This window comes from Bubalus kerabau, chromosome 11, assembly GCF_029407905.1.
Source record: "Bubalus kerabau isolate K-KA32 ecotype Philippines breed swamp buffalo chromosome 11, PCC_UOA_SB_1v2, whole genome shotgun sequence".
In the NCBI taxonomy this organism is placed as follows: domain Eukaryota; kingdom Metazoa; phylum Chordata; class Mammalia; order Artiodactyla; family Bovidae; genus Bubalus; species Bubalus kerabau.
Genome location: NC_073634.1, coordinates 83,857,098 through 83,881,550, shown reverse-complemented (window position 1 = coordinate 83,881,550; position 24,453 = coordinate 83,857,098). Strand labels below are relative to the sequence as shown.

Genomic DNA, 24,453 nt, shown 5'->3' with positions numbered 1-24,453 from the left:
CAGTGAAGATGCAATTAAGAGCAAAGCATCGTATTTCCTTTAACGAAGAGGCGATTCTGGCTTTACCTGTGGTGTGAATTCTCAAATGGGGGAGACCGGAACATTAGGCAGGATTTCCGCTGCCTGTGTCTGGTTTTCTATAAGAAGGTCAGAGAACTTCCCCTGGGCCTCATGACCTTCTTGGGGTGATATGCCTATGGAGGGACCTGGTCGAGGACATAAATGAAAATTGCTTCTGTGACCCAAGGGGCAAAACCCCTTTTCTAGGAATTTAATTCAGGACTAATTTTCTTCTCAAATAGATGCAGCTCAAGAACCATGAGCTAATAGTGGTTGTCTCATAATAAAACCTGGAGTCCTGAGGGACCCATAATGTAAAAAATGGATATTGTCACCTAGAGGACAAGTGGAGAGGCAGCTCTGAAAAGTGACCTCAGGATCTGGGTGCCCCCCATGGGGGGCAGGGTAGCGGGGCTGTGTCTTTAATCTCTTTCCAGAGAGCCCAAATGTGGAGGGCAGCTCACACTTTGGGCTGCATCTACATTTGATTGGTTATGTCTGTTTGAGGGCAGGGACGGGTCTTATATTTTACTCTTATTCTTCTTCGCTGCCCCTCACCCTCCTTCCCTCCCACACAGAGCTCAGCATGAAGCCTGGCACCACCCCTGGCTTTTGGGAGTATCTGTTGAATGAACATCTTGGCAGAGAACAGTTTAGGGATCCACCGTTTCTGATTAAGGGGAAATATCTCTCTCCTTTTCCCCTGCACATGACCAAATGCACATACTGCTCTGATGATGATTCAATCCTCGTGAATCATCGGCTGAAGCAGTAATGGGGATGACACGATTTAAGGCCAAGTGGGAGCCTTCTTTAGCAGAGCTGACTTAAGACACGCTTCGGAACACATTTCAGGCCTTCCCTGGTCATTGGGTGGATTTGCTGCTGTATCCTCAGGCTCAAAAAAGACCTGCTGTGCTGAGCCATATGTTCATCTGACACCTCCTGTGTGCCTGGCCCTGTACTAGATGCCAGAGATCACAGTGGTGGGTGAAAACAGGCCACTCCTTGCCTCCATTTAGCTTATGGTCTACTAGGGGAGGGGCTTCCCTGGTGGTTCAGGGGTAAAGAATCCACCTGTCAGTGCAGGAGACACAGGTTCAGTTTCTGGGTCAGCAAGATCCCCTGAAGAAGGAAATGGCAACCCTCCCAGTATTCTTGCCTGGGAAACCCCATGGACAGAGGGGTCTGGTGGACTGCAGTGCATGGGGTCACAAGAGAGTGGGACACGACTTGGCAACTAAACAACCTCAACAACTGCTAAGGAAGACGGGCCTTAGTCAAGCAAGGCCATGAACATTTCTTCACTGTGATGATAAATGTAACCGAGGGTGGGACTCAGTGATGTGCGTGTGTATAATGGGAGCTTCTGATGTTGGCTTGGAGAAGACTTCAAGGTCTGAAGAAGAACACAGGCATTACCTGGGTTGGAGCAGAAAAGGAGCATTGCAGACAAAGAGAAAAACATGGCAAAGGCTGCACAGCTGTGGCTGAGAGCTCAGTAAGGTCCCAGGTAGCAGGTAGTGAAAGAATCCCAGAGGGCAGAGGAGTGGACCAAAAACGACACAGAGGCTTGGGGGTAATTTTGTTCCTTGTCCTGAAAACAGTTAGATGCTATTGACGGTTATGGGAAGTGAACAGGAGAAAACTTGGGTGTGAAAAGTTCCCTCTGGACGTGTGATGGTTTGTGGGTGTGATGAGCCTAAAGCCAAAACCAAATACCAAGTGAATCCTCAAGGACACCAGCTTGGCCAGCAGCCCGGGGCATGTGTGTGAGAGAGCCCACCGCTAACCAGCTGCTCGCCCGGCTGCCATCTGCAAACATCAGGAGGTGGATGCTTTGGGGCAGCTTTGAGGGGAACATGGAAGGGCCCAGGCCCAGCTCCTCACAGTCTCAGACAGTTTACTCATGTTCTGTCCCCAGTACATCTCACAGCACTTCTACATCATAGGTATTGATTATTATTGCCCTATTTTGTGGAAGAGGAAACTGAGGCTCAGATGACTTTGTCAACATCACAGAATAAGATAGAACTGAGCTCGCATCTCACCTCTGCTTCTCATGAGCCTGGGGTGGGTCCTGCTTTCTCTCAAGGACCCCACCCCCCTGCAGCCCTGGGGGCAAGATGGAGTATCTGCTCTGAGCTTGGGCCACAGTGAGGTCCAGGAGGCTGACTGCCATCCTTGGTTAGCCTCTCTCCCTCTGCAGCAGTACCTGCCCCGGAGCCAGGGGCTATGGTCCCCGCCGACCTGCCCAGGGCCCAGCCCTTCCTACTGCCTGGAGAGGAGGGGGTGTCCCCTGTGAAGGACAGGTGTTTTCCCCCCTTTGTCCCTAACAGTGGGTACCCACTCCCTGTGAGCCTGCTCTGGCCTGGACCAGCCTTGATGACGAGGATTGAGGCTCCTGTGAGCACAGTGCAAGGCAGGAGTGCGTGGGGAGGAAGAAGCAGAACCACGGGCCAGATGGGCAGATCCTTTCCAGAACCTGGTGGAGGAGGCGGGTTGCAGCTCCATTTTGGTGCAGAAGGCCAGGCAGGCTCAGCAAGCGCAGGAGAGGCAGCATCCACTGAGCAAGCTGGGTTTGATCCCAGTACCCTCACCCTCCTTAGAGATACAGCCTTATTGTTGTTGTTCAGTTGCTAAGTCACGTCTGACTCTTTGCAACCCCATGAACTGCAGCATGCCAGGCTTCCCTGTCCTTCCCCATCTCCCTGAGTTTGCTCAAACTCTTGTCTATTGAGTCAGTGATGCTATCCAACCATCTCATCCTTTGTCACCCCCTTCTCCTCTTGCCCTCAATCTTTCCCAGCAGCAGGGTCTTTTCCAATGATACAACCTTGAGCCAGTTACTTAATGCAGAGCGATGACCCTCTAGTCCTAAATGTGTTGAAAGACCAGCCGAGGCAGCACAAGAGAAGGACCTGCCTAGGACCTCGTTCCCCGATAGACTCTCACGCGGCCAGTAGACCGCTGCTCTACTGGTAGGACCTGGAGAGGTTGATTTCTGAGCCAGGTCATCCAGGAGAGGCTTCTGGCTAATTCCAGCAGAGGTGAGGGGAGATGACCTTGGAAGCAGAATTGCCATATTTCAGGGGTGCAATAGATAAGACTCTGTCACACCACTCATCACACAACCGGCCAATAAATCGAAAGAGAAGTTGTTGAGACAAGGAATAGTGACTTTATTTGGAGAGCAGCAGACCCAGAAGTTGGTGAACTCGAGTCCCTAAGAACCATCTAGCCCAGTTGGGATGTTAGCTTATTTTATAGAACAAAGAGGGGGAGGTGAGAAGGTAAAATAAAAAAAGGCGATAAGTTGTTGCAAATATTTCCTGGTTCCAGCCAGACTCCAGGGAGGATGTGTTAATTTCTTCTTTCCTGCATCCATTCACAGGTGGTCCTGGTCAGGATGTTTCCTGTAGCTTAAAGGAAAGTATTTTAGCTTAACTCTCAGGCATGGAAGGCAGAGTTCCTGGAGGTGGGACATTATGTATACTTTAAGGTGGCTCAGTGGTTAAAAAAAAAAAATCTGCCTGCCAGTGCAGGAGATGCAGATCCAGATTCAATTCTTGGGTTGGGAGGATCCCCTGGAGAAGGAAATGGCAATCCACTCCAGTATTCTTGCCTAGGAAATCCCTCAGACAGAGGAGACTGGCAGGCTGCAGTCCATGGAATCACGAAGAGTGGGACATGACTCAGCAACTAACAACATTCCTTTAGTGATGAGCTTGTAGCAAAAGCAATAGAATATAAAGGTTAAAGTTAAAAAAAATAGATTCAATATGAAGTCAGATTTGTTCTTCCCTAGTACTACTTTTGTCTATAATCAAGGCTATGGTTTTTCCTGTGGTCATGTATGGATGTGAGAGTTAGACTGTGAAGAAGGCTGAGCGCCGAAGAATTGATGCTTTTGAAGTGTGGTGTTGGAGAAGACTCTTGAGAGTCCCTTCACTGCAAGGAGATCCAACCAGTCCATTCTGAAGGAGATCAGCCCTGGGATTTCTTTGGAAGGACTGATGCTAAAGCTGAAACTCCAGTACTTTGGCCACCTCATGCGAAGAGTTGACTCATTGGAAAAGACTCTGATGCTGGGAGGAATTGGGGGCAGGAGGAGAAGGGGACGACAGAGGATGAGATGGCTGGATGGCATCACCGGCTCGATGGACGTGAGTCTAAGTGAACTCCGGGAGTTGGTGATGGACAGCGAGGCCTGGCGTGCTGCGATTCATGGGGTCACAAAGAGTCAGACACGACTGAGCGACTGAACTGAACTGAACTGAGTACTACTCCATCCTTGGGGAGGGGGTTCTGTTGGTGGGTTCATAAGCCAGACAATATAGGCTTCTGACATTTGAGAACAAAGGAAAACAGAACTGACCTGAGCGAGGACTTTTCCAAAGGAACTGTGTCTGGTGAGAGACTGGATGGCAGGCCTCTCCATGACAGTGAGCCGCAGAGTGGTCCAAGAATACTCTTCTGTTCTTTGATCCCATTGTGAGCGCTATTTCAGGCAGATTAATGGGCAGATATCTACTCTGAGGGCTGAGGGCTGCCCAGCACCAGCCGAGAGCTGGAGAGAGACTGCCCTCCTCAGCGTCCTGTGGCCACGTCCCCCGATACAGCAGGTCTGTAGTCAGCTGTCACAGTGGGTCAAGGCTTTGCTTGTGAAAACCTCTCCCGCCTGAAGGTTGGACAGAGAGCTTCTGCTGTTGCTGCTAAGTCGCTTCAGTCGTGTCCAACTCTGTGCGACCCCATAGACGGCAGCCCATCAGGCTCCCCCGTCCCTGGGATTCTCCAGGCAAGAACACTGGAGTGGGTTGCCATTTCCTTCTCCAATGCATGAAAGTGAAAAGTCAAAGTGAAGTTGCTCAGTTGTGTCCAACTCTTTGCGACCCCATGAACTGCAGCCTACCAGGCTCCTCCGCCCATGGGAGTTTCCAGGCAAGAGTACTGGAGTGGGTTGCCATTGCCTTCTCCGAGAGAGCTTCTAGGGGACCCGGAATCCTCCATCAAATTGAGGCAGGCCCCAGTGACTCCGAGAGAGAAGGGAGGATTCTCATGGGAAATGTTACGATGTTTTCTCGGAACTCAGTACAACTTCGAGAAGGATGAGCTAGACACAGGAACAGCAGCCAGGGCTGGAGCGGGGAATGAAAGCACTGTGTTTTGACGTCATTTTTTTTTTTTTTTCTGACGCAGCCACCTGTGTTGCACTGGGGGTAGTGGGGGGTTGGGGGAACATTGGCATATTCAGTATGAGATATCTGGGGTTCACTCACCGTCTCTTAAGGAGACAGCCCATTTAATATTCACAACTGCATAGATGATTGAAAAGATGGAAATGTGGGACATCAGCCCACTCTCTGTAAGGAAAACCTCTGCTGTGACTTTGGAGTAAGCTGATTAATTTGTGCCAAGTCTCCCTTTGTCCCCCTGGGGGAGGCAGAGTCCTCAAGCATTTCCTGGTTTTGTTCCTCTTCTGCACATTGGTTAGTTCTGAGTAAGGATGTGGAATACAGTGGGATACAGTCTAGATTTGTGTAATCCCCAAGTTTTGGACTCTGAGACCTTTCTTCAGCTATGATGAAGAGCAGTGAATTGTCACCACCTGCATATTAGGGTGGGGGAAGGGAGCTGCACACTAAATTTTCATTAAGTTTCAAACTCATAAGATCATTCCCATAACTTTCGCTTGTGGCTTTATGCACTTGTGTTGTGCTTAGTTGCTCAGTCGTGTCCAACTCTTTGTGACTCCATGGACTGTAGCCCGCCAGGCTCCTCTGTCCATGGGATTCTCCAGGCAAGAATACTGGAGTGGGTTGCCATGCCCTCCTCTAGGGGATCTTTCAAACCCAGGTCTCCCTCATTGCAGGTGGATTCTTTACCAGCTGAGCCACTAGGAAGCCCAAGAATATTGGAGTGGACAGCCTATTCCTTCTCCAGGGGATCTTCCCAACCCAGGAATTGAACCGGGGTCTCCTGTGTTGCAGGTGGATTCTTTACCAACTTAGTTACCATATCATAGTGCAATTTTATACTTATGTAGTTGTATGATTCGGAGAAGGCAATGGCAAGCCACTCCAGTACTCTTGCCTAGAAAATCCCATGGATGGAGGAGCCTGGTAGGCTGCAGTCCATGGGGTCGCAAAGATTCGGATGCGACTGAGCGACTTCACTTTCACTTTTCACTTTCACACAATGGCGAAGGCAATGACAACCCACTCCAGTGTTCTTTCCTGGAGAATCCCAGGGACGGGGGAGCCTGGTGGGCTGCCGTCTCTGGGGTCGCACCGAGTCGGACACGACTGAAGCGACTTAGCAGTAGCAGCAGCAGCAGTTGTATGATTAGTGTCTAGGTCTCCCATGATTATAAATATATATTTTTTCTACTTTGGCCACCACCCAACACAGTGCTTGACATGTAGTAACTGCTCAGTAAATATTTGTTGCATTAAAGAATGAATGAATCATAAAAAATATCCCTCAGGAGCATTGTAGTGATTTTCATGTAGTACATACTTGCTGCCAGGAGATGGCGATAAATACACAGTATTAACAGGATGAAAGCTAAGAATTACATAATGCAACAAATTTGTTTTTTTCATCAGATGTGGATTTAACTTTATTTCTTCAGCTAATACTTGGTTAGGGCTTCCCAGGTGGCTCAGTGGTAAAGAATCCACCTGCCAATGAAGGAGATGCAAGAGATGTGGGGTCCATCCCTGGGTTGGGAAGATTCCCTGGAGAAGGAAATGGCAACCCACTCCAGTATTCTTGCCTGGGAAATCTCATGGACACAGGAGCCTGGCGGGCTACCCTCCATGAGGTCGAAAAGACTCGAACACAACTGAGAGACTGAGCACACACACACAATACTTGATTAAGACAAACAGAAAGATGTAGTAGAAATGACCCGACAGATACGCATTCAAATCCTGCCTCTATTGTAAGCCAGCCAGGCACCATGAGCAAAGGCCTTGACATTTCAAGCTTGTCCACAGGAGTTTGTGATGGCAGAGTGTTCAGAGTACAATGCAGAGTTTATGATCAGACTGTTCCAGGCAGATCAGGCAGATAAATTTTTTCCCCTAACTTTCTACCTTGTTTGTTATACAATAGTTGCTCCCTCAGCATCCATGGGAATTGGTTCTAGGGCTCAAATACCAAAATCCACAGATGCTCAGATTCCTTGTATAAACTGGCCTAAGTACACTCAGCCCTCCACGGCTGGGGGTCCCAGAGAACCCAGGGACAGAGGGGCTACTTGGTGGTCCCACCTTCCGTTACTAGCTCTGAGTCCCCAGGTGTTTGAACCAAAGGGCTGTGGGCTCCACAGGGGCAAGGACAAAAGAGGGCTGTAGAGAAGACTGCCTCCGGGGCAGCCTCACCCCCAGCCCAAGGAGCCTGGGGCACTGGCCAGCTCAGACGCCCCCAGAATTAAGCCTAGGGCTCTGCTGGCCCGAACCTGGAGCAGACCCTGCTCCACCCCAAACCCTGCTCTTCACAAAGGAGCCTTCTCCTGGGTATCCTCAGGAGGACAGGCTGCCCCACTGATGCCAAACCCCAAAGGATGCCTCCGGGAAGCACACCACACGGCTTCTGGGGTCAGAAGAATTCCTGGCTGGGAGCCTGGATTCCCATCAAGCAGGCGTTATTATCTGGCCATTTGCAGCTGCTTCCCTGGCTTCCCAGGTGGCTCAGTGGTAAAGAATCTGCCTCCCAGTGTAGGAGATGCAGACGTAGATTCAATCCCTGGGTTGGGAAGATCCCCTGGAGGAGGAAATGGCAACCCACTCCAGTATTCTTCCCTAGGAAATCCCATGGACAGAAGAGCCTGGTGGGCTACAGTCCATGGAGTCTCAAAGAGTCAGGCACAACCCAGTGACTAAACAGTGTAATCTGTTGTTTAGTCAGACAAAACTAAACAATCTGTTTCTCAGATGAGGTGTTTTTTGTTTTTGTTTTTACTTTCCTTTTAATGGAAATACAAGATACACTAGATTTAAATATTTTGACCAAAAGTAGAACTGTGTGTGTATACATGGGCATAAAAGAGACAATGGAAATTAATTGAAGGTTAGCTATATTAGATTATCTAATATAGTTTTTGAAAATTTTTACGACAAAACTTATTTCCTTTTAAACAAGTTGCTATGGGCTGACTCTGTGTGTCCCAAATTCATATGTTGAAACTTCATACCCAAAATGATGGTATTAGGAGGGAAGTGCTTAGGTCATGAGGGTGGAACCTTCATGAATAGGATTGAAGAAAGTGAAAGTGTTGCTCAATTGTGGCCAATTCTTTGCAACTCCATGGACTGTAGCCCGCCAGGCTCCTCTGTCCATGGAATTCTCCAGGCAAGAGTACTGGAATGGATTGCCATTCCTTTCTCCAGGGGATCTTCCCAACCCAGGGATCAAACCCAGGTCTCCCACATTTTAGGCAGATTCTTTACCATTTGAGCTACCTAGGAAGCCCCATGAACAGGATTAGTGCTCTTATAAAAGAAACCTCATAGAGTGTCCTGGCACCTTCCAGAATGTGAGGACACAGCCAACAGTCAGCAGAATGCAACCCAGAGGGTCAGGTACTTACCAGTACCTGACCATGCTGGCATCTTGATCTTGAACATCCAGCCTCCAGAACTATGAGAAATAAATGTGTGTTGTTTACTAGCTACCCAATCCATGGTAGTTTTTTATGGCAACCTAAGGGCTTCCCAGATAGCACTAGTGGTAAAGAATCTGCCTGGCAATACAGGAGACGTAAGAAACTCCGGTTTGAGCCCTGGGTCGTGAGGATCCCCTGGAGGAGGGCTTGTCAACCCACTCCAGTGTTCTTGCCTGGACAATTCTGTGGACAGAGGAGCCTGGTGGGCTACAGTCCTTAGGGCTGCAAAGAGTCGGACACGACTGAAGTGACTTAGTATGCACACACAAAGTACACAAGTGAAATATATAAAACTATATATATATATATATATATATATAAAATTTCAACTTCCAAGTTTTTTATTATATTAAAATATTTGGATTATTAATAACAAAAATTATTTCTACATCAATATTTAATGCAGAAGTTGATGCAAAATACATTGAATTTAAAAATACCTTTCAAGCAATAATACTGTCCAAATACTTGTACTTCTCAGGCAGTGTTTTCCTCCGAGAGAAGTAGATATGAGTTCAAGACTCTGATTTCTTCCTACAGAAATTGAAGAGAGTATGGCTTCATTTTTTCTGTTATGCCCCATCCAGAGTTGAATTATTTCATCAAAAGAAGGATCATTCCTCTGATTCAAAAAACTTGAAGTACTCAGAAAATGATAAGATGAATTTTCTAAAGGAAACAACCACTCCAGATATCTGAGGGCTCTTCATCACACACTCCGTTCCTCCAGGGAAAACATGTTGGCTTTAAAAGTCAGTAAACAGACCTTCAGCAAGGCACATGCAACTTTTATAGCTCAAAATTTACCATCGATTTTTTTTTCTGAAGGCCTTCCAGATCTAAATTAATTTTTAATACACTGACCTAAGATGCCCAGCTATTTTCAGATAAAAATATCAGATAGCCTTTAACTTAAAAGGATGCTGTGAGATGTAAAATGGGTAAAGCACTGCACCACCAGAAACCTACAGGGATGGAAAAAAATTATACCCAATGGACTCATGTCACTGGGTGCAGAAAGACTGACGGATAAAAATCCCTAGGGAAACCTTGGAATCCAGGGGTCAGTCTGCTCTGTTTTTAGGTTATTATATTTCTCAGGTACAGGCTCTGCTCAAGACCCCTGAACACAGACGACACATTAGCAAACAGCACCCGCTTAGAGAGAGAGGAAGACCGCCCAGGCAGAGGGCACATATGATACTTAGAATAAGAAATAAACATATTTGGTCTTAGTCCTTGGTTCCTGGTACAGAAGTTTCTAAGACTCTTGGAATCTCTGGAGTGATCAGTGTCCGCATGCATGTTCAGTCATGTCCAACTCTTTGCAGCCCCATGGACTGTAGCCTGCCAGGCTGCTCTGTCCACGGGATTTTCCTGGGAAGAATACTGGAGTGGGTTGCCATTTCCTTCTTTAGTGTCTATTGTATGTTAATAAGATGAGTGTATGTTAATAAGATGAGTGTATGTTAATAAGATGAGTGAAGCAGGATTGTTGAGGGGGCGGCTGGTCCCAGAAAGACAAGGGGCAGATTAGAGAACTGGAACTTCCAGCCCCAAGCCAGACCTCCAGTGGAGACAGGGTGTCTGGAGATTGAGTTCAATCATCAATGGCCAATGATTTAATCGATCATGCTTGCATAATGAAACTGCCATAAACTATGGGGTTCCAGGAACTTCCAGGCTGATGAAAGCATTCAAGGGCTGGGAGAGTGGGGCAACCTGTACTGGGAGCTCCATGCATCCCTTGCATTACTCTATGCATCTCCTCCGTTGGATTGTATCCTTTATAACAAACTGGTGAAGTGAAGTTGCTCAGTTGTGTCTGGCTCTTTGCAACCCCATGGACTATGCAGTCCATGGAATTCTCCAGACCAGAATACTGGAGTGGATAGCCTATCCCTTCTCCAGGAGATCTTCCCAACCCAGGGATCGAACCCAGGTCTCCCTCATTGCAGGCAGATTCTTTACCAGCTGAGCCATCAAGGAAGCCCAAGAATACTGGAGTGGGTAGCCTATCCCTTCTCCAGCAGATCTTCCTGACCCAGGAATCAAACTGGGGTCTCCTGCATTGCAGGACACCCCAGTAACTCCAGGCCGTTAGGATCAGAAGTGAATTGACCTGTAGGACACCCAGCTGGGATACAGAAAATTGGTTGTTGTGAGAAGAAAAAACTAGAACAACCCCCCAACTCCTCCCCCACCATGTGGTGATATAAGTGTTACAAATAATGAACAGTTCAGAATATAGGAGGCTCATAGTTACAGAATGAGTTGTTTGATTAGAAAAGAAGAGATGGTCAAGTTTTTATTTCCCAAGATTAATAAAATGATTGTTACTGTTTCATGCCACCAGGTTTAGGGGTAGCTTCTTACACAACAAGAGCAAGCACCAGATCAGATACTGGTGTCTGGAAGTGGGAGCTACTGAAATGCAAATTGAAACCAGATCTCCCCACCCTTGCCCCCGGGAATGCTTGTCTCATCCCTGGGCCTCCTGTATTCGCTCCTTACATGAAATGCTTGTCTTTTGTTTCGGGAGGGAGATTTCCTACCATTCAATGTGCAGTTTAGGGACAGTGGGCAGCAGGGCTTAGCGGGTCCCAGGTCAGGATGTACAGTGAGAAAGAGGACGCAGTTAGAGAGGGCATGATGCCAGCCATCTGTGTGTGGCCATCCTGACCCACTTAGCAAGTGGCAACACCCACACCAGAATATGAATGCCACGGCATCCTTAGGAATCTGCTTTGGACTTTGTATTTAGTGGAATTCTTCATCCAGAAACACGAATGCACCTTCTCTGGTTTAAAACAGCACGTGGTTTGTTTTTGTTCAGGGATGGGATGAGGCTTGCTTGCTAGTTTCCTGTGCTCCACTTGGAGAATGTCTCTTCCTTTTTTTTTTAAATATTTTTATCAGAGTATAGTTGCTTTACAATGTTGTGTTAGTTTCTACTGTACAGCAAAGAGAATCAGCCATACATATACATATATACATATATGGAGGATGTCCTTTAGCTTTGCTAGGGCAGAGGGCCAGGTATCAGAGCTCCCTGCTGTGTGTGGCGGGCCCAGATGTGTGTCCAAGCCCGGGGCCACGGCCACGGTCTCCGTGGTCTTCCCACTTTGGGGTCTGCACCCCCTCCTCCTCCTGCGTCCCTCTCCTGTCTCCTGCAGCACCCTGCTGGCTCTGAGAAGACACCTCTTTATGTCTCTCAGAAATAAGCCCAGTCATGTTCTATTTTTAGTGGGTCTTAAATGCCCCACAAAAGAAAAGTTTCAAAAAAAGGAGTTGGACACTGTCCCAACACCCAGGGGGACCATGGTGGGCTAGGGACCGGGAGCCACTGGCGGGAGGTCAGGGCCACCTTGCTCAGGCCCCACGGGCAGTGAACCTGGATGATGACACCTGGAGAAATGTCCAGGTCACACTGCCCTGTGCAGGAGAGAAGTCAGCTGGCTGCCCCTGTCCTAGACCTCGAGGGAGAATGACAAGAAAGGCCACAGAGGAGGAATTCTAGCAGCCCTGATCCAGGTCCCACCAACCTCAAAGCCCAGTGTCTCCAGCCTCACCCTCAGGCAAGAGCGAGGAGCCTGGGAGTGAGGACGCATGGGGAGACCGCTTCCTTATGCCCGTCCTTAGCCTTGAGTGTTGGGCCAAACCTGGTCCACATGGGCAAGCCTGACCCCCTCACCTCCTGGGAGGGCTGGGAGAGCCCCGGGCCAACGTGTGGCAGTGGGCTTTCACTTCGCGGCCTGCGATTCTTCCCCTCCTGACAGGTGACCTTGTGTGTTCTGCTCTGTAGTTCTTCCCATACGGAGATGCCTCCAAGTTTGCCCAGCACGCCTTCCGCACCTTCGACAAGAACGGGGATGGCACCATCGATTTCCGAGAGTTCATCTGCGCGCTGTCCATCACCTCCAGGGGCAGCTTTGAGCAGAAGCTGAACTGGGCTTTCAACATGTACGACCTGGATGGGGATGGCAAGATCACCCGAGTGGAGATGCTGGAGATCATCGAGGTGAGGTCCCCAGGTGTTCTCAGGGCCTGGGCTGCTGCTGGCAGAAAGGCAGACCTTGGGAAGAGGCTTCCTGGGCACAGGCCTATGGCAGGTCCCTTTCTTCCCCACCAGGAGCCCTGGCAGGCCTTGATTCCTCTGTCCTGTCCCCTCCCTCCACGCTGGATAATGTCTCAGCCCCAAGCTGCTGGGTTCTGACTATCAACCACATTTCAACCAGCCATGCTTTCACTGTGAGATCTTCCACCAATATAAGCCTAGAGGGTGTGAAGGATGGTATCAGGACCCAGCTTCTCTGGCCCTTGGCTTAGTTCTGCCCTGCTGGATGCCGCTCTCTTCCTCAAGCCAGCTTCCCCATGGTGGGCACAAGATGCTGCCCATGGTCCCCAGTTTCCCATCATTCCACGTAAACAAGCATCTTCCTTAGGTGCCTGTGCAAATGTCCCAGGACCCCCTGCCCACTGCTGCAACCTCAGTCTTCAACACCACTCCTTACACACTGAGTGTGAGATACCTGGACCTTGGTTTTCCTGGAACACACAGCCTTACATCAGGGCCTTGATATCCTCTCCCTCTGCCCAGGACCGCCCCCCAGGTCCCCTCATTCCTCTCAGGGTTGCTCCCTTATCTCAACATCTTGGCAGGCCTTCCTCCCTGAACTCACATCCCCCTACCCCTGGGCCATCTAATCCCTTACCAGCATTTTTTTTTTTTTTTTTTTGGTCACAGATTTTATCACTGCCCTAAATTATCTGATACAATAGAACACAAGCTACATGTACAGAGAGGGCCATACTCTCTCACTGCTGTATCCCTCCAGCCTAGAACAGTCCGGGAGCCTGCTGGGCACTCACCCGCTGATGAATGAGTCATGCCTCTTCACTCACTGTCTTAGCTTGTGTGTCCACCTCTGCGCTGACAAGGTGACCCAAAGAGGGAAGGCAGGACCAAGTGTCTCATCCTGGAGCTGGGGCAAGGCCCTGCCCAGACCACAGGGCTGAGATTTGGGGTGGGGGAGAAGCAGAGGGGTGGATCCCCAAAGCAAAGCTAAGGGGTGATGGCGAGAAACAGTAGCCAAAACCCAAGTGACCCAGATGCCCTCTCTGCTATGCTGACTCTCCTCCCTCTGGGGCCGCTTCCCAGTGCAGTCAGCTCTGGCCTCTGGAGCCCTGCCTTCCACTTACCCCACCTGCCCCAGCATCTTTAGTCCCTTCTCTACCTTTAGTACCTACTTCCCTTCCCAAGTAAACTGGGAGACCCAGTAAGGTTCAGGCATGGAGTTGGCTATAGGGCATTGAGCACCAAACCATCAATGTCTTTATGAAGAAATGATAATAAACCTACCCTTCAAGACTGTGGTAATGATTAAGCACCTGGCACACTTTCTCTCAGGCTTCCCTGGTGACTCGGTGGTAAAGAATCTGCCTGCCAAGGCAGGAGACACAGGTTCAATCCCACGGTCGGGAAGATCTGCTGGAGAAGGAAACGGCAACCCACTCCAGTATTCTTGCCTGGGAAATCCCATGGACAGAGGAGCCTGGTGCGCTACAGTCCAGGGGATCACAAAGAGTTGGATACAACTGAGCGACTAAACAACACTTCCCGTCATGTAGGAAATGCTCAGTACATGGCAGTTCACTGTCGAGGCTCTGTCTCCCGTGGAAATATCCACCTCGACTCTCAGCTCCTTTCCTTCTAATCAGCCATGCCCCTTCTTCATGTTCCCTCTGCACGTGGCTCCCTATCTCCTTCTCCAGTATTTTCTCCAGCTTCTAGCCCTCTGCACTTGCACCCTGGCACCCCTTCCTGCCTCCAGGTTCCTTTTTGCTGAGTCACCTTTTCAGAACCAAGGTATCAATAACTGATACAGCCTTTACAGCATCTCTGTACTTCAGGAGCTGCTCATTCATTTGGTCAAAAGTCTTTATAGAGAGGTTCCTCCATGCCACGCACAGCTGTGCACACAGATCCGGCTATCCAGCTGACATCCATTCGCTTGCATGTCCCCTGCAGCCTCACTGTCCATCCAGGGCTGCTCACCCTTGAACACTCACCACTGGCCACTTTGGCCTCTACCATGCTTTCCACCTGGGCTTTTCACCTTTTCCTTCAGGGCTCTAGGCCCATCCAAATCTTCTTTACCCTTTAAGGTCTAGGTTATCTCACCATCATCATAATCCAATTGTAGAACATTTTTATTCTCCCAATGGGATACCTTATGCCCATGGGTATCCCCAGATTTTGAAAACCACCCTTCTACTTTTTCTTTATGGATTTGTCTCACTGAACATTTCATATAAATGGAATCTTACAATATACGTTTGGCCTTTTATATCTGGCACTTTTTTGGACATTTATCTATGTTGTAGCATCTGTCAGCATTTCATTCCTTTCTGTTGCTAAAATCATATTCAATTGTATAGATGTGTCATATTTTATTTATCTCTTTGCCAGTTGAGTATTTGTGCTGTTTCACTTTGGAGCTATTACTGAAAATGCTGCTATATGTTTACCAACAAGTCTTTGTGTAGATGAGCATTTTAAGGCACTTTCGTAAGAATGAAACTCGTTTCTACCTTTAATTTCCATTTTGAGAATTACATGTGTGCAGTTTAATGGAAAATGGAATCATCTTACTCTGTTCTTTCACTCATGAAGATAGTCCCTGACTCGAAGATCCCTCTCAGCTAACTTCTTTCAGGGCTTAATTTTACTGGTGCCCCTTGCTTGCTTTCTTGACAGATTGTAAGTCCCTTATCAGTTGGGATCACTGATTACAGTCCATTTCATCTGGGACCACTTCATCTTTTCCTGCATCTCCAAGGAGCAGAGCTTGTTGATTACCATCTGACCTCAAACTCAGAAGTTTCCAAACTGAGCTCATCATTTTCGTCATTCTTGGTCTCATCACAACTCTTTTCACTCACTTCCTCCAGCCAGAAAAATTAGGAGTCATGAAATTCTTCTCTATCCCGTTAGTCATGAGACTTACACCGATTTGATTACACCACTCTCTTATTTAAAAGCATTTAAGGAGTCCTTTGAAGTAAATTTAAATTCTTTACCCCATCCTAGGTGAACTTTATGATCTATTTTTTGTCTTCCCAAGGCTATCTACAAAATGGTGGGCACAGTGATCATGATGAAAATGAATGAGGATGGCCTCACGCCCGAACAACGAGTAGACAAGATTTTCAGCAAGATGGATAAGAACAAAGATGACCAGATTACACTGGATGAATTCAAAGAAGCTGCCAAGAGCGACCCTTCCATTGTACTACTTCTGCAGTGCGACATTCAGAAATGAGCGGGGGTCAATGCTATGGACTGCACAAGAGTATCAATGTTCCATTCAGTCTGCAGCTATTCACACACACACACACACACACACACACACACACAAATATTGCTTGGACTACCTATAAATGGACTTGCTTCTTGTGTTTGAAACACTTGTGTGCATGAGAATGTCATTTGCTAATGAATTTTAAAAAGCATATATTCTAAAACAGACAACCTGCCACAATGTGATATGTGTAATATCATTTCATAAAAAACCTTCCTCCTCCAAAGCCTGGGCAGAAACGTGCTGCAAAGAGTTCTATGATTTCTTGTTCATGTTTTGCTAATGCTTGTGTCTCCTTGATTACATAATGTTAGAAGCACTGAGACCCCCACGGTAATGTAACTGAATTTTAAACTGTGTCACCATTCTCCTGTAAAATAGTACTAGACAGACACACCGAGGAGATCTGGACTCCTCTGTGTGGTCCACACACAAGAGCTTGTATTATCAGTGAATATAAATGTACGACATTTGCATGCCTTTTAGGTCTGCCTTAATTCTTACCTCATTTGCACCCTATCAACCTGGAAAGAGCTGTGTTGGAATTAATGCAGTATAAACCTTACAAACTCTGCTAAATGACTCATAAATATATCTATCTATAATATGCATATACTCAAAGATATTATTTATTGAAAGTAAAAAAAAAAAAGATGGATGTGTATTGACTTCTGCTTGAATTTTCAAAGGCTTCCAAAGAGGTGGCAATAGATGTCCCAAATAAATTTATAACATTTGACTTTTCCCCTCAGTTCTTATTTCATAATTTTAAATTGGAAACAGATGTTTCATGATCATCCAGGGTCGGTAGGAACAAACATACTAAATTTCCCTTTGAACACACAACTTGGGAATTCAAAGACATAGTGAGAACCAACGGGAAAAAAGCGACTTCTCAATACTTCATCCTGGCCCTCAGAAGAGGGAAAATTAATATAGCATGTCAAGTTTAAATAAAACATAAAACTTGCTCATTCTCAAAAAATGCTCACTATATGACAATACATGCTATCTCAGTGTGACTGTGTTATGTTTTACACAACTATGTGTTATGTTCTACACAACACACTGAGTGAGAAGCATCCTCTGAAAGATGCTGGCAGAAAAGGGGCCTTCTGTCTTGCCAAATCATAAACGTACTCGTGGTTTTAAAGATGGAACAAAATCCTGACCGTTTTGAGCTTGAGGAAGGAAGGCAGACATTCCATGAAGAGCCCTAGGGGTGGGTTTGTGTTTTCAGAGCAAGAATGGATGAGACAGGTTTCTTTCTCCAGGACCATCCAGTAGAACTTGCTGGGATGGTGGAAACTTCTGCACTGGTTGTGTGTGACTTTGGAGCACTTCAAGTTCAGCTAATATGACTGGCAAACTGAATTTTTCATTTTAATTAATTTACATTTAATTTGCCCCATGTAGCGAGTTGTCATCATATCAGACAGTACAGTGCTAAACTTCACTTTTTATGGACTGCCTTTTTTCCTAAATATTCATCCCTTGTCTGTCTTAGGATCCTTAAGTGAGACCAGAGACCAGGACCTGACGATTCCATTCATCTATTCAGCAAGAAACTGGGAATGAGCAAAACTCCCCACAAACTCTCAGGAGACCGGCGGTACCTGAAACCCTGCCAGACCACACTTCCGCCCCCAGAGAGAACAGTCCCAAGGGCTCATAGGACTTCCAGGTGCCCTTAACCCTGTGCTTGGTGAGTCCAGAGTGGAGGCAGGGGGAGATGGGGTCATTCAGAGCCCCCAGTACTCTCTCCTCTGATTGAGGGTGGTGTGGAGGTGGAGGGTTGAGGAACTGGGAAGACACCTTAGAAAGGCACTTGGTGAAATCAAGCTCGAGTCAATGAATTCTTAGCAAATTTTGACTGATCACCTATAATGCCCCCAACACAATTCTTCTGGGGAGAGACAGACAGTAACCACACACTCACACAAACTTCCAATTGTAAGAACTCTGAAGAAAAGCACAAGAGGTGAAGACAGATGGAAAACGATAGGATGCAGCAGTGGTGTTTGCTCTAAGCTGGTTAGGTGACACTGATGTAAGACCCAAGCGACGGAAGTGAGCCACATGGGTATTTGGGGAAACAAACTCTCCAGGGTCTTCCCTGGTGGTCTAGCAATTAAGACTCTACATTTCCACCATAGGGGCATGGGTTTGATCCCTGCTCAGGGAGCTAAGATGCTGCATGGAACTAACATCCCCTATGCCCCTTGATGCAGCCAAACAAACAAGAACAAGAACAAAACACACCCTCCAGCAGACTCAGTTCAGTTCAGTTCAGTCACTCAGTTGTGTCTGACTCTTTGCGACCCCATGGACTGCAGCACACCAGGCTTCCCTGTCCATCAGCAACTCCCGGATTTTACTCAAACTCATGTCTATCAAGCCAGTGATGCCATCCAACTATCTCATTCTCTGTCTTCCCCTTCTCCTCCTGCCCTCAATCTTTCCCAGCATCAGGGTCTTTTCAAATGAATCAGTTTTTCGCATCAGGGGGCCAAAGGATTGGAGTTTCAGCCTTAGCATCAATCCTTCTAATGAATATTCAGGACTGATTTCCTTAAGGATTGACTGGTTGGATCTCCTTGCAGTCCAAGGGACTCTCAAGAGTCTTCTCCAAAACCACAGTTCAAAAGCATCAATTCTTCTGCTCTCAGCTTTCTTTAAAGTCCAACTCTCACATCCATATGTGACTACTGGAAAAACCATAGCTTTGACTAGATGGACCTTTGTTGGCAAAGTAATGTCTCTGCTTTTTAATATGCTGTATAGGTTGGTCATAACTTTTCTTCCAAGGAGCAAGTGTCTTTTCATTTCATGGCTGCAGTCACCATCTGTAGTGATTTTGGAGCCCAAAAGAATAAAGTCGGCCACTGTTTCCCCATCTATTTGCCATGAAATGATGGGACCGGCTGCCATGATCTTATTTTCCCAGCAGACTCACTGGAAAATAAATATAATGTAGAAATTGGGCCAGCAAATGAACATCTTATTATTTGTTTTAGTCCTCACTGCTCTACTAGAGTAGACTGTTGCAGAGGGCTGAGAGCAGTCTGGCAGTATTGGTTAGAATAAGTGCACATATGCCCTCTGACCCAACATCCCCACTCCTGGGTATTTTGCTCAAGATGCTCTCACAGGGGTCTGTATGGGGACTTTTCCCAGCATGTCCATGACAACTCTGTTTCTGGTGTGGGGACTGGAGGCGACTAGTGGTTCGTGACTAGAAGACTAGGTAAGTAAGACGTGGTACATTCACCCTATGGCCTACTCACCTTCCAGCTGGGAGCCAACGCCCACACATGGGTTTTTACAATCCTGAAAGGGAGAAAAAGCAACAGTGAAATCTGTTGCACAGTATAATACATACAAATGAAGCATACATTCTCACAAAAGAACACTAAAGGCACATAAAATAAAAGGAAATATCACATTAGAGTTGAGGGGTGTACCACAACATTTTATCCTCTCCAAGCAGTGATGGCTTAAAATAGAAATCATTATCTTGATATTCTTCACAGCTACTGTGGGTCAGGAATTTGAGAAGGTTCACCTGAATGTTTCTGGTTGGGGGTTGCTCATGCAGTTGCAGTCACATGATAGTTTGAGCTGAAACAGGTCCCTGGAGCAGCCTGGAGTGGAGAGGGCATCTCTCCCCTTCCAGCCTCAGAGTGTCTCCAATCAGGCTAGTATGTGCTTCCTCACAGCATGGCGACCTCACAGCAGCCATAGTACTTACCTGATGGTTCAGATCTCCACCACAGGCATTCCTGCAAAGAAACTGGAAGTTTCATAGTCTTTTCTGACCTAGCCTCAATTGTCATGAAGTAGCACTTCCACGGCATTCCATTGATTACAGGAAAGTCACAAACCTAGCCCATAGTCATGAAGGAAATTAGACTCCATGTCTTTCTTGATTGGTTTTTTAAAGTTTCTAGAAGAACAGGAGCAATGTTGTTGCCACCCTTTTTGGAAAACCATCGGCCACAGTCTGCCCTGTGTCCACAATCCATCTCTTCCACCTTCAAAATGCCTTCACCTGCTCCCAAGTATCGACAAAAGTCTCATCCCATTATGACTTCAGGGTGGGGCTTGAAGCCCCTGATCTCATCATCTAAAGGCTCCTCAGAGTTGGTTCATCAGATGTAGCACATTGAGATCATTCTTTTTAATCCAAAGGCCTGTGGATAACCAATAGGTAATTATCGCCCCCTTTCCCACCTGCCTTACACAACATAGAATGTTTGGGATGGGGAAGCATAGTCAAAGCTATGGTTTTTCCAGTGGTCATGTATACATGTGAGAGTTGGACTTTAAAGACAGCTGAGCGCTGAAGAATTGATACTTTTGAACTGTTGTGTTGGAGAAGGCTTTTGAGAGTCCCTTGGACTGCAAGGAGATCCAACCAGTCGATTCTAAAGGAGATCAGTCCTGAATACTCATTGGAAGGACTGATGCTGAAGCTGAAACTCCAATCCTTTGGCCACCTGATGGGAAGAACTGACTTATTTGAAAAGACCCTTATGCTGGGAAAGACTGAAGGCAGGAGAAGGGGACGACAGAGGATGAGATGGTTGGATGGCATCACCAACTCAATGGACATGAGTTTGAGTAAGCTCTGGGAGTTGGTGATGGATAGGGAAGCCTTGCGTGTTGCAGCCCATGGGGTCGCAAAGAGTTAGACACGACTGAGCAACTGAACTGAACTGAAGCATAACTACTGTAGAGACACACTTTGAAAAAAGGGGAAACTGGAAACCTTAAGGTAGTCTCTGGTCCATAGCAATTCTGATATCCAGCTAGGTACATCTTGTAATTTCCTTGATTAAGGCTCAGTCCTACTTTCTGCTGGTTGTTCTCCATGGCTTTTGGCTCTGCCTTTTGTGTTCTTGTTTCTACCTTCTGAGTTAGCTTTCCTTTTTCACAAAAAAAGTAGCCTGTTTATATCTGAGTGGTTTCTCTGCTTACTGCCGGCCCATAAGGTTTCAGGAGTATAAAAACGTGTTTTCATTTTTGTACTGTCTCTTTCAGTCTAAGCTGATACAATTCTTTAAAGAAAAATCTTACAGTTTTTTTATGGATCAGTTTATAAAGTCCTGTGAGAGGGGACTGGAATGCAAAAGTAGGAAGTCAAGAGATACCAGGAGTAACAGGCAAATTTGGACTTGGAGTACAAAATGAAGCAGGTCAAAGGTTAACAGTTTTGCCAAGAGAACACACTGGTCATAGCAAACACCCACTTCCAACAACACAAGAGAAGACTCTACACATGGACATCACCTGATGGTTAATACTGAAATCAGATTGATTATATTCTTTTCAACCAAAGATGGAAAAGCTCTATACAGTCAGCAAAAATAAGACCGGGAGCTGACTGTGGCTCAGATCATGAACTCCTTATTGCCAAATTCAGACTTAAATTGAAGAAAGCAGGGAAAAGCACTAGACCATTCAGGTATGACCTAAATCAAATCCCTTAAGATTATACAGTGGAAGTGAGAAATAGATTTAAGGGATTAGATCTGATAGAGTGCCCGAAGAACTAGGGCAGAGGTTTGTGACATGTACATGAGGCAGTGATCAAGACCATCCCCAAGAAAAAGAAATGCAACAAGGCAAAATGGTTGTCTGACAAGTCCTTACAAAGAGCTGTGAAAAGAAGAGAAGCTAAAGGCAAAGGAGAAAAGGAAAGATATGCCCATTTGAATGCAGAGTTCCAAAGAATAGTAAGGAGATATAAGAAAGCCTTCCTCAGTGATCAGTGCAAAGCAATAGAAGAAAACAACAGAATGGGAAAGACTAGAGATCTCTTCAAGAAAATTAGAGATACCAAGGGAACATTTCATGCAAAAATGAGCACAATAAAGGACAGAAATGGTATGGATCTAACAGAAGCAGAAGATATTAAGAAGAGGTGGCAAGAATACACAAAAGAACTGTACAAAAAAGATCTTCATAACCCAGGTAACCATGATGGTGTGATCACCAACCTAGAGCCAGCCATCCTGGAATGGGAAGTCAAATGGGCCTTAGGAAGCATTACTACGAACAAAACTAGTGAAGGTGAGAGAATTCCAGTTGAGCTATTTCAAATCCTAAAAGATGATGCTGAGAAACTACTGCACTCAATATACCACCAAATCTGGAAAACTCAGCAGAGGCCACAGGACTGGAAAAGGTCAGCTTTCATTCCAATCCCAAAGAAAGGCAATGCCAAAGAATGTTCAAACTACTGCACAATTGCACTCATCTCACACACTAGCAAAGTAATGCTCAAAATTCTCCAAGCCAGGCTTCAACAGTACATGAACCATGAATTTCCAGATGTTCAAGCTGGATTTAGAAAAGTGAGAAAAAACCAGAGATCAAATTCCCAACATCCACTGGATCATGGGAAAAGCAAAAAAACAAAACAACAACAACAACAACAAAAAACAGAAAAAAAATCTACTTTTGCTTTATTGAATACTCCAAAGCCTTTGACTGTGTGGATCACAATAAACTGAAAAATTCTTAGAGATGGGAATACCAGACTGACCTGCCTCCTGAGAAATCTGTACGCAGGTCAAGGAGCAACAGTTAGAACTGGACATGGAACAAAAGACAGGTTCCAAATTGGGAAGAGTATGTCAAGGCTGTATACTGTCACTCTGCTTATTTAACTTATATACAGAGTACATCATGTGATATGCCAGCCTGGATGAATCACAAGCTGGAATCAAGATTGCTGGGAGAAATATCAATAACCTCAGATATGCAGCTGACACCACCCTTATGGCAGAAAGCAAAGAAGAACTAAAGAGCCTCTTGATGAAAGTGAAAGAGGAGAGTGAAAAAGTTGGCTTAAAACTCAACATTCGGAAAACTAAGATCATGGCATCTGGTCCCATCACTTCATGGCAAATAGATGGGGAAACAATGGAAACAGTGAGTGACTTTATTTTTGGGGGCTCCAAAATCACTGCAGATGGTGACTGCAGCCATGAAATGAAAAGACACTTGCTCCTTGGAAGAAAAGTTATGACCAACCTAGACAGCATATTAAAAAGCAGAGATATTACTTTACCAACAAAGGTCCATCTAGTCAAAGCTATGGTTTTTCCAGTAGTCATGTATGGATGTGATAGTTGGACTATAAAGAAAGCTGAGTGTCAAAGAATTGATACCTTTGAACTGTGGTGTTGGAGAAGACTCTTGAGAGTCCCTTGGACTGCAAGGAGATCCAACCAGTCCATCCTAAAGGAAATCAGTCCTGAATATTCACTGGAAGGACTGATGCTGAAGCTGAAACTCCACTACTTTGGCCATCTGATTCGAAGAACCAACTCATCTGAAAAGACCCTGATGCTGGGAAAGATTGAAGGTGGGAGGAGAAGGGGATGACAGAGGATGACATCACCAACGCGATGGACATGAGTTTGAGTAGGCTTCGGGAGTTGGTGATGGACAGGGAAGACTGGTGTGCTGGAGTCCATGGGATCGCAAAGAGTCGGACATGACTAAGTGACTGAACTGAACTTATAAAACCCATGCCATTAGCAAGGGCCCATTGTGTGATTGCTTGGGAACAACACCCCTGATATTCTTAACTATTGTTTAATGAAGGGCACCCAAAAGTCACACCCTCAGAAAGAGGGGTCTTTTATCTGTCTGAAAAGGTCTAAAAGCCCTGCCTTAAGTCTTTCTGAGGTCCTAAGCAAGGGTCTTACAGTGTTCTACCCTGGATTTTATTTTGCACGGAAGCCTCTCCATAGTGTAAAAATTAGTTGTCATCTGGGAGAGGGTGGAAATAAAAACTAGTCCTGGCTCCTTATATGTAACTGCTGACCTTTTAGTTAATCTCTCCTCTCTCATGTTTTGTCATAGGCAGCAAGAAACCAGCAGTAACTTTTCACATTCTACCTACACATCTCTTCAGCTAGATCACCAGTGGATTAGGTACATTTCCTACTTTCCATGTTATTAGTACCACGGCATCAGCTCTGCCAACTTTCCATCAGTACATAACAAGGGTCCCCTTTTCACTCCTGCTTCCAATGGCATTTTCCTCTTTTAGCTCTCACCAAGAGCATCCTTGAAATGCTTTATTTTCTAACACTCTCCCTAAGGCCCTTTTAAGCTTCCATGAGCATCTTCCTCTAGGTCCTTTGAATTTACGTGCTTGTGAATCTAAACTTCAAGGTCTTTCCAATCAGTGCCATATGGTTTAAATTCATTTTTATTTGGTTTTTCCTTTTCTCAGATGCCAAAATGTTTGTTACTAATACTATGTGACACACACACAGAAGTCGCTCAGTCGTGTCTGACTCTTTGCGACCCCATGGATTGTAGCCCACCAGGCTCCTT

The 24,453-nt window shown here is 46.2% G+C and overlaps 1 protein-coding gene and 1 long non-coding RNA gene across 3 annotated transcripts in view; one reads left to right on the top strand and one right to left on the bottom strand.

Moving 5' to 3' along the window:
- The window catches only part of VSNL1 (visinin like 1), a 120,571-nt gene extending 104,398 nt beyond the window's left edge, over nucleotides 1–16,173 (top strand). For both annotated transcript variants that reach the window (XM_055539158.1, XM_055539159.1), the window contains exons 3-4: nucleotides 12,537–12,752; nucleotides 15,859–16,173. In XM_055539158.1, the coding sequence (XP_055395133.1) occupies nucleotides 12,537–12,752; nucleotides 15,859–16,056 (414 nt within the window). In that variant the 3' untranslated portion in view covers nucleotides 16,057–16,173. The remainder of the gene's footprint in view (nucleotides 1–12,536; nucleotides 12,753–15,858) is intronic.
- On the bottom strand, nucleotides 3,266–19,764 carry LOC129622530 (uncharacterized). Its single transcript, XR_008700042.1, has 3 exons — nucleotides 19,661–19,764; nucleotides 19,383–19,425; nucleotides 3,266–3,482 (listed from the first exon to the last, which is right to left on the bottom strand). It is a non-coding gene; the product is annotated as an uncharacterized LOC129622530 (long non-coding RNA).
- Nucleotides 19,765–24,453: the final 4,689 nt, after the last annotated feature.